A 13,372-nucleotide genomic window follows, 5' to 3' on the forward strand; every position below is an offset into this window, starting at 1 on the left:
GGACACCAAAAACACACCTATCATAAAAGGAAAAAATGACAAATTGGACTTCCAAATTCAAATTTTTTACTTTTCAGAAGATATAGACTTGGAGAAAATCTACAAAATACGTATCTGAGTTTAGAAAACAACTGCACCTGAAATGTATAGCGACCTCTTACAACTCAACAATAAGGCAAGGAGCCGTATTTGTTAAATGAGCAAAAGATTTGAACAAACACTGCATGAGAATATATGAAAGGGAAATAAGCCCTTGAAAAAATGCGCAGCAACTAATGAATTGGAGAAGGCAATGGCACCCCACTCCAGCACTTTGCCTGGAAAATTCCATGGATGGAGGACCCTGGTGGGCTGCAGTCCATGGGGTCGCTAAGAGTCAGACATGACTGAGCGACTTCACTTTCACTTTTCACTTTCATGCATTGGAGAAGGAAATGGCAACCCACTCCAGTGTTCTTGCCTGGAGAATCCCAGGGACGGGGGAGCCTGGTGGGCTGCCGTCTATGGGGTCGCAGAGTCGGACACGACTGAAGCGACTTAGCAGCAGCAGCTAATGAACCTACTACAGAGTCACAAGAAAGGGTTAAAATTAAAAATAATAATAATAGGAAGCACTGACAAGAATGTAGAGCAACTGAAATTCTCAAACATTTCTAATGGGAGTATAAAATCATACAATTAACTTGGAAATGTTTGATAGTTTCTTATAAAGTTGAACACACACTTCCCAATAGGATCTAGCAATTTCACTTCTTGGCATTTACCCAGAAAAAATGAAAACATATGTCCATACAAAAGCTTGTACTCGAATGTTCATAACAATTTTATTCGTAATTCTAAAAGCTGGGGGGACAAATTGTGGTATACCCCTTCAATGGGGCAAATCACTGATATACATAGCACATAAACAAATGTCAAAAACTTCATGATAAGTAAAAGAAATCATTCATAAAAGAGTACAAAGTGTATGATACCGTTTTTATAATGTTTTGGAACAAAGAAAATTTATCAACAGTGACAGAAATCAGATCAATGATTGCCTGGGATCAGGGTGGGGTGAGGGTAAATGACTGCATAGGTATAAGAGAGAACTTTCTGGAGTGACGAAACAGTTTGATATCTTGGTTTATCCATTTACCAAGACTCATTGAACTGTACATTTAAAATGCAAACATTTTACTATATGTAAATTACACCTCAATAAAGTTAATTTTTAAAAATATGTAGTGACCTAAACTGGAAATCACTTAGACTGGTTTTAATTTAAAAATTTTCCTCTGTAACCTGGTTTATTCTAAAATTTAGTTTCTTGTCTCTAATGGTAATACAAAACTTCATGTTGGTTTCGGCTACATTAAATCATTATAAATTCAAAAACTGTAGAATTAGTTCAATGAACTTTTAAACCTTCATTATAAAAAAAATTTGTTTTATCCACATGAATAACTGATTTGCTTCAAGGGGGTACACTAATGATTAGATATAAATTATAATGCATGAGAAACATTCTCACCTACACTTAAACATATTTGTACTTCAGTTAAATAAATACTTCTAACCACAACAACATATTAGAGGATGCTCCAGTTCTACACACCAGCAAAAGGTAGGTGGTCACCTATCTCCCAGCACAAGGAGGTGGAAGTATTCATTAGTCACTTTAGTTTGTCACCAGTGCCAGGAGAGAAGTCAGACCAGAAAGGCACAGTGAAATGAAACAAAAAATGTGCTACAATTTTACCTTTGGACCCATTCACAGCACTGGCTACATGCCAGGGAGCTTTCTTCCTCCTTCCAGCCACCTGGGAAAACGTTCACAGAGTTGTAAGGGTCACAAGACTAAAAGCTGGACCCAAAAGAAAAAAAAAAAAATGCAGGTAACCCAATTAATCTGCGAACATTTATTACTGTAGAAATATCTTTAGAGGTAGTTACTAATGAGCTATTTTTCAAATCATCTCACTCATCATAATTCAAAAATATATCACTTTAAAAAGGAAAAGAAAAAAGTACTTTCAGAGTGCAGGTGTAACATGTTGGAGTAGTTCCCGCACAGCAGTACCTCCAGGGTCTTCAGCTTCCTATGAGGGCGGCGCAGCCCACGACGAGGACACGCAGTCAGTGTGAACAGACACATCGCCGTCCGAGCGAGCCCTGGCCATCTGCACGGGCAAGTAAGATGGCGAAAGCTACCTCGGCATTAACCCAAGGCGTCAGGGTCTCAACACCCTAACCACTCCCAAGGATGGGACCCGCGTACTTCATGTCCTATGTATGGGACACATCAGGTCATGTTAAAGCGTCAGCTGTTTCCCCTTGGAATTAGTTCTAAAATAATCTTCAGGAGGATCAGCAAAAATATATTTTTCTCCTCATTTCCTCTTCATTATTTTTCGCCTCTGAAAGGCTTCTATGTTGATCATCAAAACGAGAATTGGCTCTGAATCAAACCCAAAAAGAAGGACAATGCAGAATGTCCCACGGCCCTCTGTGGATTAGTGTGAGGCTTCCACACGGAAGTTGTCAAACTGTGCAAATTCAAAGGAATGAGTCCCAATCGCGGCCCAGCCGTTTTCTGGGAAGTTCACAGAGATGTTCTTCCAGAGGGTCTTGCCATTCAGCTTGCCGGAGGAGAAACGACCCTGGAATGGAGAGAGACACACCCCTTAGACACATGGGAAAATGGTCCTCTGAAGCCTGCCGCTCCATGGAAGGGCCACCTACTTAGTGTAGCAAATATGGAGCAAATATTCTTCTCACGCAAGACTCATCAAGGCAATATGATCCCACAACTTTGAGCAGTTTGAAACGCAGGGGAAATTTTCTCAAAGGAAATTCTCATCTATTTATATAAACAGTTCCCAAGACACAAAATCCTCAATATTTCCTGTACTCCCCCAAAATGCTGTAAAATCTGCTGGAATGTAACACTTTTCATAACATCATGATAAATTTGTAGACAAAAGCTCACTAAAATAAAACATATTTCTTATTTACACGTAGTTGCAATTATGTCCTTTGTAGCTTACAGCTACCAGCTCTTCAGACGGTTCAGCAGGGGCCAAGATGTTTATTTAAGGTCTTCATGAAAGAGAATCAGCCCAGCCAGGAGAAGGGTAATTAACCTTCATTTTATTGTTTTATCCTCATGTACAGAATATCACTTCGAGGTCATTTCAAAAGCTCACCCTTATGTTAGAAAAACAGTAACCAGCATTTAAACTGGTGACTGGGAGGGGCAGGGGGAGTGGATGGAAGAAGAGAGAAATATCCACAGGAACAATGTACTGGTCACTGACAGAGAAAGATAAACATAACACCTTTCTCAGACAGCTGCCCTTCCTACTTAGCTAAGTGCCTGGCACACAGCTCTTACCATTATTACAGCTTGCTTGTGAGCAAACATTCACAGCACACTCCTTCCGGCCACATTTAAAACTAGCTAATTTCAAAAGGGTGAAGAGCAAAAGATCCAAAGCGCTAGGCGGAGTCAAAATAAAATCTGCTCGAGTCATACACTTATAATGGAAAGGGCCTTCATTTAGTTCTTGTGTTTTATGGCTGCAGACATGGCGACGAGCAATCAGAATCACAGATTTACCAGTGATGCTCAGACCTGAATCTGAGTTGCCCAACTCCACATGCAGAGCCACATACGCTCCCATTACTGCACACCTCACAGCGATCCAGCTACAGCTCTGAAAGTGCTTGCTGCACCTCTTCCGCCATTGAGGGACTGGTGACTATTACACTGAACCCAGGGCTTGCACACACAAACCCCATTATGCACAGAAGCTCATCTCCCTGCCCCACCCCCAGCATCCGCTGCCCCATCCTCTGACCACCGCTCCCACCCGGCCAGTCAGAGCGCACCCTCCACTCAGACCTCAGCTCGGTCACCACCTCCAAGAGGCCTTCCCTGGCCGCTGTCTGGAGAATCTGGCAGGGAAGCTACTTTATCTCATTATCCCATTTTTACTTTCACAGTTTTATTTGCTTATTTATAGCAGGAGTCAGCCAGCTCTGGCGCATAGCCCAGCCACCTATTTTTATAAATTCAGTGGAACACAGCCACCCCGGTTCATCCACCTACTGTCAAAGGCTCCATTCTCCCTACAAAAGCAGAGCTGAAGAACTGCAAAGTACACCATAGGGCGCTCAAGGCCTAAAATAGTTCCTTTTTGGCCCTTTACAGAAAAAAAAAGAAAAACTTACTAACTCTTGTCCCAGAAGAACAGAGGCTCCGAGAGAGCAGGAATCTTGCCCGTCTAGTTCACTACTATATCCCTAGTACTTAGAACAGTGCATATAGTAGACTCTTGATAAAAATGTGTCGAGTGAAAAAAAAATAAAAATCATCTAACTCTCAAACAACCCACAGAGCTTACTTCCATTTTAAAGATAAGGACAGAGGTTCACAAAGGTGAAATAACCCAGACCCACACTAGCATCCCAAGGACTAGTGGTTTGCTGGAATCACGGCAGGTTCTCTGCCTGTTTTCCACTGTTTATCACACTTTCCCCATCTCATTTGATAACATAAAATGTTTAAAAAAAAAAAAAAAGACACAAGAAAAGAACATTTTACCTCCAGGAACTGGGATTGGCAATACTTACATTCAGAGTTAAAGTGAGTGTATACCATTTTTTTGCTGTAACATCAGCATGTCCTAAACTATATATGATCCATCCAGCTGTAACACAAAAAGATTATCCTAGTTGGCACATTTTTAAAATCTAAATCACTGAATTGCAGAACTCACTGGGGGTTCTTAGGTACATCCATATGTAGCAAAGTCGGTCATAATAAAGATTGACATTTCCAAGATTTAAATCTACAACTGATTTAAAACAAAAAAACATCCTTCATTGAGGAACTCAACATGCAGAGATCCTACCCTGAGCAATAACAGTACATGAGCTCACAAGAAAATGAGCAAAATAAACTTACAAACCAAGCAGGGTACATGACGCCTTAGCATGTATATTCAGGTCTGTATGTACACCTGATCGGACCAAATATAGAAGATAAGCAGGAACAGTCAAAAAACTACCATAAGATTTCCAGGTAGTGTAACTCACTACAAGGTAATATTAATTGCATTAGAGAATTAGAGAGAAAATAATGTCAATTTTTGAATGTATTATATTTGAATGCCTGACAGAAACTCAGGATGAGATGTTCAATGGGCAGTTTAAGACACAGGGCAGTGGGGACTGAAGACAGAGATTTAAATCTCTAGTTCCACTTCTTCCACTACCTCATTTTGAGACCTTCAGCAAATCAATTAACCTCTCTGGCACTCTCTTTTGGATTGGAAAATGCGAGGTACCTTCCAGACCAGTCATGCTATGATTATGCAATTTCTATTCTAATGTCCTTATTACCCACTCGCTCTTTAACTTCTATTTTATCACTGGAGCCCTTTAACCTAAGGAAGAAGCAAAGGGGGAAAACAACAGGAGACAAGACTTTTTATTAATGCAGGATGAAAGTCAAGAGACTTTGAATCAGAAAGAGTCACCAATAAGATCTAGTTTCAACAGAGTGGTGTGTACCCAAACCAAAGTGAAGTGGATGGAATTCAACTTGAACAGATTCTAAGTACCTACTCTAGATAAAATACTATTATACATAAGACAGAGACTGTTAAGATGAATAATAAAGTCAAGCTGTTTTCAAGTTATTGACTAAATTAGGAAATAGGGTATCTCCATTTTAAGCCAGTTAATTCTTCCCTTTATATTTCCATAAGCACACCAGCAACATTCTTATACTTCTGCTTTTTTTTTAATTTCCTGAGTATTCTCTCCTTACCCCCACACCCTACTCTAACAGCCTAGCTGAAGGCTACAATACCCGAGAGACTTTGCACAATTTCCTCTTTCACTGAGCTGCCTCTGTACTAATTAATTAACACTATAATGTGGAATCGTTTGGTGTTTGCTTACACATGTTGAATCTCTTCCCAATTAGATGCTCAAACATGGTGAGGTATTTCACTACTCCCATAGGTAAAAAGCAGACACTCACATCAACATATCACATAGTAAATCACGTGCTACAGAAAAATGCACTTACCTAGATCGCCTGTGACTCTGTAGGTTCCATTTGCAAAAATCCAGAAGAAAATCCCCCTGGCACTTCTAATCAAAATACCACCTTTATTGACTCTTCCAGCAATGAACACGCCTCCCTTCTCAGGGGTCTCTATGTACACATCACATTTTATAGTCAGATTGGACCTGCAGAACCAAAGTGTTAGTGCTTTTAATTATGTCATTTCAAATGCAGCACCAATGGCTCACTTCACAGCCACATGCTTCCAAACTTCTAACTGAGGGAAGGATGTGTTTCGCTAAGTCCACATTAATAGCACGTATGGGCTTCAAGAATCTTCACCAATAATGGTTTTAAATTTTACATGACTAAAGTCAAGTCATTTCACTGCCTCTTTTAAATGACTTACTATTGGAAAATAATATTTATTGTTTTCAAGTTTCCTAAGAATATATTTCCTGTATTTCTATAATAAAATAACTTCTTACTCTAAGAATATAATAAGATTCCATTTTTTTCTAGGAATACCATAAAAGATAGGTTTCCACTAAGTCTGAGCAAAAACGTTTATTATTTACATCAGCAAAGAGAAGCAGTGAAGGCTACGTATTAGGAGCCTCTGGGAAAAGTTACTTTGAAGCTAATTTTTACATTTAACCCTAACAAGACTTAAAAACAACAGAAGAAAGATCTAAAATTATTTTCTCTGTCAAGTCAGAGTCAACTCTCCCTTGACTCTATAGCAGGCGTTTTCAGACTTGAGCCCCATGGAAATCACCCTGGAGGGTGTGTTTGATTCCGCCTGCCAGCCCCACTCTCAGGGTCTGACTCAGCAGGTATAGGGTGGGCCCTTGAACCTGCGTGTCTAACAGACTGCCAGGTGACGCTGATGCTGCAGGTCCAGAAACCTCACTCCGAGAACCATTTTCCCCTACAGGGTATCTCTGCCTACGAAGAGGCAGTAACAGCCGGGTTTTGGCAGTGCTGACTGACAGAGTATACCAAAGGAGGAGAAAGATTGAGCCAAACAGGAGCTAACAGAGCATCATCAATGAGCTCTCCTCCAGGCTTCCTTTCACAAATGCCACCAGATTTCTTTTGCAGTGATTTGTTGTTATTTAGCTGCTAAGTCGTGTCCAACTCTTTGTGACCCCAAGAACTGCAGCCCACCACGCTTCCCTGTCCATGGAATTCTCCAGGCAAGACTACTGGCGTGGGTTGCCATTGCCTTCTCAAGGGATCTTCCTGACCCAGGGATCAAACCCAGGTCTCTTGCATTGGCAGGCAGATTCTTTACTGCTGAATCACCAGAGAAGCCCACAATCACCCCAATCCAACATGACCTCTGAAAACAATTCCCCTCCTACTCAAATTTTAAGTGCAAATGGGAAAGAATTAGCTTGCACACAGCCAAGCAATAAAGCAAGCAATTTATCTAAAATGAAGAATGCCAAGAAATATATTTTTTGAAATGGGGAGAAACTGGATCTAGAATTATGTGGTTTTTACATTTCTCATCACTGAATTTTGCACAGGGAAATGTTACTTGTAAAGGAAAATATAAAAAAGAAGCACCTACAACAGGTACACAACCATCAGGAAAATCCTCATTTAATCAAAGCTGGGCTACTTTACGGGAAGATCAAGTGCTAAGTAACTAGAGCCCAGTCTCTCCTGTGTGTCCTCCCCCTGCAGAGCGTGCTCTTCTCTGTGCAGATCACCACCAGCACGAGACCACCTGGGACCGGACTGGTTCCCCTACCTCTAAATCCCCTACCTCTCATTATCATGGTGCTGGTTCATCAGAACCTGTCAGCACCATAAACTCATTCTATTTAGTGCGAGAGTGAGAGAAGATCAAATGTTTTCCTTTTTTTACATCACGTTCCATAATAAATTATTCTTACATCAGAACTTACACACAATTTTACAGATAATGAATAAAATAGAATAAAAATTTGGCTTCATCTTCCAAAGTCATAACCCCTCAGAAGTGCTGAGAAAATAAAAACCAGCCAACATATTGAGCAAATTTGATCAAAAGGATTCAAGAGTTCAGGTCTGTTCAGAAAAAGATAATTTTGTGATTGTCCTCAGATTCCAGCCAAAGCTTACTAATAAGATGAAAGTCTGAAGTAGCTTTGGGAAAGTCCACCCTCTATAGTCAAATTACTGTGCTGACACTTAACTAAATCTAAACGTGAGGGAGAAGGAAATGGCACCCTACTCCAGTACTGGAAAATCCCTGGACGGAGGAGCCTGGTGGGCTGTAGTCCATGGGGTCGCTAAGAGTCGGATACGACTGAGCGACTTCACTTTCACTTTTCTGCATTGGAGAAGGAAATGGCAACCCACTCCAGTGTTCTTGCCTGGAGAATCCCAGAGATGGTGGAGCCTGGTGGGCTGCTGTCTATGGGGTCGCACAGAGCCGGACATGACTGAAGCAACTTAGCAGGAGCAGCAGGGCTTCCCTGGTGGCTCAGCTAGTAAAGAATCCACGTGCAAGGCGAGAGACCTGGGTTCAGTCCCTGGGAGAAGGGAATGGCCACCCACTCCAGTATTGTGGCCTGGAGAATCCATGGACAGTCCATGGGGTCGCTAAGAGTGGGACACAACTGAGCGACTTCACTTTCACTTTCATGCATTGGAGAAGGAAATGGCAACCCACTCCAGTATTCTTGCCTGGAGAATCCCAGGGATGGGGGAGCCTGGTGGGCTGCCGTCTATGGGGTCGCACAGAGTCGGACACGACTGAAGCGACTTAGCAGCAGCAGCAAACGTGAGGGAAATTCTGTTCTAAACACAGTCCTAAGAACTGATGGCACCCAGCATGCATAGAGCTGATTGACTGGAATAGCACTATAAATACACTCTAACTTTCTGGTTCCTGCCCTCAGGGAGAAGACAGTGATTAAAACAAGGCTGTGAGAGGAAGTCCAAGGAGCAGGGGCTACAGCGTGGGACAGACCTGGCCTCTTGCCCTGGTTCTGAATTTAAGAGTATGGGATCTTGAACAATCTTACCCCGACGCCTCAGTTTCCCAGTCTGTACGGTAGGCAGGGTGCTGCCTTCAGCATAAAGCAGCCATCAGAAGCACAGACCAGTGTTCAGTGTTACCCAGCTTCCACTCCCTCCTCTCCCTCCTCTCCCTGCAATACACCGGCATCACGACCGGGGACAGAAATGAACGTGGGATGCGTATGCATCTCTCAGCAGCTCCGGCTCCCCTGCACCCAGAATAGGATGATGAGAAACAAAACAAAGTAAACAGGATGAGAGCAAATTTTACAAGGCTTTGGAATCAGGCCCGGAAATGTGTATTGGGTTCGGCAGCAGGTGGGGATCTCGGTGTGTTCCTGAGCAGCGAAACGACAGGAGGAGGGCAGAGCTAAGAAGGACAGAAGCATGACTGCAGTTTTCTGATTCTTTTTCTTTCAGAATATGTCACTCTTTCCTTCTCTCCCCACTTCACTTCATCCCCCCTTCCCTACCTCCTTCCCCACTGCAATAGTAAGATTGAGTACTGCTATGTAAATACTGCAAAACCTTCAAAGTTACAAAGAGTTTTGGTTAATCATCTCTCTTTTAAAATGAAATTCTCTCAACCTTTCTAGATTCTCAGCCAGAAACAAAACATTTGGGGTTCAGAGAGAACTTCATGTAGAATATTCACATGCATGGGGGATAAGGGTTGGCCCACAAAGTATCTATGGAGGCTGGCTTCCAGACTAGTGGTCAAAATATAGCAGGGCCCATCCCTTAGACAAATAAACTCAGTCACCTGTCTTACAATAAGACCATTAGTTAAAAAAAAAAAAAAAAGAGGAAATCACAAAGCCCACTGACATGACCAGAATATCCAGATAAAATGTCTAGTACAGAGATTAAATTGCCAACATCCATTGAATCATCAAGAAAGCAAGACAGCTCCAGAAAACCATCTACTTCTCCTTTATTGATTATGCCAAAGCCTTTGACTGTGTGGATCACAACAAACTGTGGAAAATTCTGAAAGAGATGAAATACCAGACCACCTTACCAGCCTCTCTGAGAAATCTGTATGCAGGTCAAGAAGCAACAGTTAGAACTGGACATAGAACAACAGACTGGTTCCAAATTGGGAAAGGAGTACGTCAAGGCTGTATATTGTCACCCTGCTTATTTAACTTATATGCAGAGTACATCATATGAAATGCCAGCTTGGATAAAGCACAAGCTAGAATCAAGATTGTCAGGAGAAATATCAATAACCTCAGATATGCAGATGACACCACCCTTATGGCAGAAAGTGAAGAGGAACTAAAGATCCTCTTGAGAAAGTGAAAGAAGAGAGTGAAAAAGTTAGCTTAAAGCTCAACATTCAGAAAACTAAGATCATGGCATCCGGTCCCATCACTTCATGGCAAATAGATGGGGAAACAATGGAAACACAGAGAGACTTTATTTTCTTGGGCTCCAAAATCCTTGAAGATGGTGACTGCAGCCGTGAAGTTAAAAGACACGCACTGCTTGGAGAAAAAGCTATGACCAACCTAGATGGCATATTAAAAAGCAGAGACATTACTTTGCCAACAAAGGACCGTCCAGTCAAAGCTATGGTTTTTCCAGTAGTCATGTGTGGATATGAGAGCTGGACTATAAAGAAAGCTGAGCAGAGAATAATTGATGCTTTTGAACTGTGGTGTTGGAGAAGACTCTTGAGAGTCCCTTGGACTGCAAGGAGATCAAACCAGTCAATACTAAAGGAAATCAGTCCTGAGTGTTCATTGGAAGGACTGATGTTGAAGCTGAAATTCCAATACTTTGGCCACCTGATGTGAAGAACTGACTCATTGGAAAAGACCCTGATGCTGGGAAAGATTGAAGGCGGGAGGAGAAGGGGATGGCAGAGGATGAGATCGTTAGATGGCATCACTGACTCGATGGACATGAGTTTGAGCAAGCTCCGGGAGTTGGTGATGGACAGGGAGGCCTGGAGTGCTGCAGTCCATTGGGCTGCAGAGAGTCGGACATGATTGAGTGACTGAACTGAAATGAACAGAGATGCTGGTATAAACAGTATTTCTGTTGTATAAAAAGATAATCCACCAAAGTCATCCTAAATTAGGTAAGAATTCTTTATCCTAATAATTATTCATGGTGCTATAATGGTTCCAGAAACTTTGGATAACTGAAAGTTTCTCAAGATTTATATCAGAGCTTGTGACTAGAACTGCATTTTATAACACAGATTAAGGCTCTGCAGAAGGGATAGAGACTTTCTACAGCATTTCTCATATAAAGAATTCAAGGCTTTCTTCCAAATTATCTTCCCTTCCCTGTCCAATTTCCAGGCTACAGATATGGCTATTTTGTGACTTCGCATTAATAGTTACTATCACTAAGCCTGAAATGCTTGTATTTTATGTCTCACGGTGGAGGTATACTAGTTAAATTCACTAGCCAACTGAAAGCTGATTTGCTTTTTACTATTGCCATCTACTGTCACCTTGTAAACAGATTTTGCACAAAGGCTAAAACAGTGTAATTCAAGTATGGGTCCAGCAGGTGGCAACACCAGATCAACGGAGCAACTCTCCAGCAAAAACAAAAGCTTAAAAACAACATGCGTATCACAAAGTCTGCTGCTGCTGCTAAGTCACTTCAGTCGTGTCCGACTCTGTGCGACCCCACAGACGGCAGCCCACCAGGCTCCCCCGTCCCTGGGATTCTCCAGGCAAGAACACTGGAGTGGGTTGCCATTTCCTTCTCCAGTGCATGAAAGTGAAAAGTGAAAGTGAAGTCGCTCAGTCGTGTCCGACTCTTAGCGGCCCCATGGACTGCAGCCCACCAGGCTCCTCCATCCATGGGATTTTCCAGGCAAGAGTGCTGGAGTGGGGTGCCATTGCAAAGTCTGCTTATGCGTAAATTTTACATTATAACTGGGGCCAAAGCCCTCAGATTTCACAATAAAACCAATCTTACCCTGCAACGATTACTATTAAATTGGGGAAATCTGAGGGAAGGACGCCGAACGACAGCAAAACGACCGGCTGGTCTGCGCCCACTGTGACAGTCAACAGTTATCACAGACCTCTTAGGCTCCTGGACAAGGAGGGCTGTTGTGGAGTCCTGGCTTCAGAAAGTACCTGACGACATTACAAGGTTATTTCACCACATCTATGGTAAAGACGAGGTCAGTTTTACATACCATGAGTAATCCCCGATAACGCTGATGGTGTTGAACGCGTCGGCAGCCCACGTGATGGGCCTCTGATTGAGAACCTGCCGCAGTGTGAAGCGATGGTCTCCGGGGTCTTCCATATTCACGTAGTATTCAAACACCCCAGTCTGGTCAGCAAAATTCGGAGCTTCACTAAAGAACGGGTAATCTGTTCAGAACACAATAAATTGTGTGTTGAGTTATCAAATCATTACAGCATCTCTCCTCTCTAATGTTTTCTGGTACATTCTGATATACTTTTGAAAACTTTTAAATAGGCAAATGATATTTTTTATTGTTGTTCAGTCACTAAGTCATGTCCAACTCTTTGCGACCCCATGAACTGCAGCATGCCAAACTGCCCATGGGATTTTCCAGGCAAGAATACTGGAGTGGGTTGTCATTTCCTTCTCTAGGGGATGTTCCCAACCCAGGGATTGAACCCGTATCTCCTGCATTGGCAGGCAGATTCTTGAACACTGAGCTACCAGAGAAATGATACTTATAAATAGTCAAAGGGTAGGGTTTAGGTAATTAAAGAGCTACGGACTTTTTGTCATCTTTATTAAATATCAACATGATCAGTCGGACATACAGACTTTACATATTCAATCCATGCAAATGCTTAAGAGGAAAGATCCTGGTTCAGGAACACGCAGACCTGGGTTCAAAGTCTAGCTCAGTCAGTTGCCAAGGCAAGTTGTTCAACTGCCCTGACTTCCCAGTTTCAATGGTATGAAAGTGATACACACTCAGTAGAAACTGTACCTCAAACTTTGGATTTTGATGAGCACACCCTCTCGTGATGCGGGCAGTGGCCGTGAGCAGCAAAAAGCCACAGCGCCGTCAGCCACACAATCACGAGGGTAAACAGCAGAGTCGCTGAGCACCACTATGGACCCTGACGGCCGTCCTGGGCTCACTTTCTTTACAGCATCGGAAGCAACAGGAGACACGCCACACCTTGTTGGGCTTTGTTAGAGGATTCTGCCCAACTGCTGGGTCACGTAGGTGTTCGGAGCACACTGAAGGTAGGCTAGGCTGAGTTAACAGGTTTGGTAGGCGAAGTAGATTAAAGTACATGAAGTACATTTTTGACTTACGGTATT

The 13,372-nt window shown here is 42.4% G+C and overlaps 1 protein-coding gene across 2 annotated transcripts in view; it reads right to left on the bottom strand.

Moving 5' to 3' along the window:
* Positions 1-799: 799 nt before the first annotated feature.
* The window catches only part of GALC (galactosylceramidase), a 57,493-nt gene continuing 44,920 nt past the window's right edge, over positions 800-13,372 (bottom strand). For both annotated transcript variants that reach the window (XM_027552661.1, XM_027552663.1), the window contains exons 14-17: positions 12,252-12,432; positions 6,083-6,246; positions 4,618-4,694; positions 800-2,642 (exon numbers count right to left, since the gene is read on the bottom strand). In XM_027552661.1, the coding sequence (XP_027408462.1) occupies positions 2,496-2,642; positions 4,618-4,694; positions 6,083-6,246; positions 12,252-12,432 (569 nt within the window). In that variant the 3' untranslated portion in view covers positions 800-2,495. The remainder of the gene's footprint in view (positions 2,643-4,617; positions 4,695-6,082; positions 6,247-12,251; positions 12,433-13,372) is intronic.

Source organism: Bos indicus x Bos taurus, chromosome 10 (genome assembly GCF_003369695.1).
Source record: "Bos indicus x Bos taurus breed Angus x Brahman F1 hybrid chromosome 10, Bos_hybrid_MaternalHap_v2.0, whole genome shotgun sequence".
Lineage (NCBI taxonomy): Eukaryota > Metazoa > Chordata > Mammalia > Artiodactyla > Bovidae > Bos > Bos indicus x Bos taurus.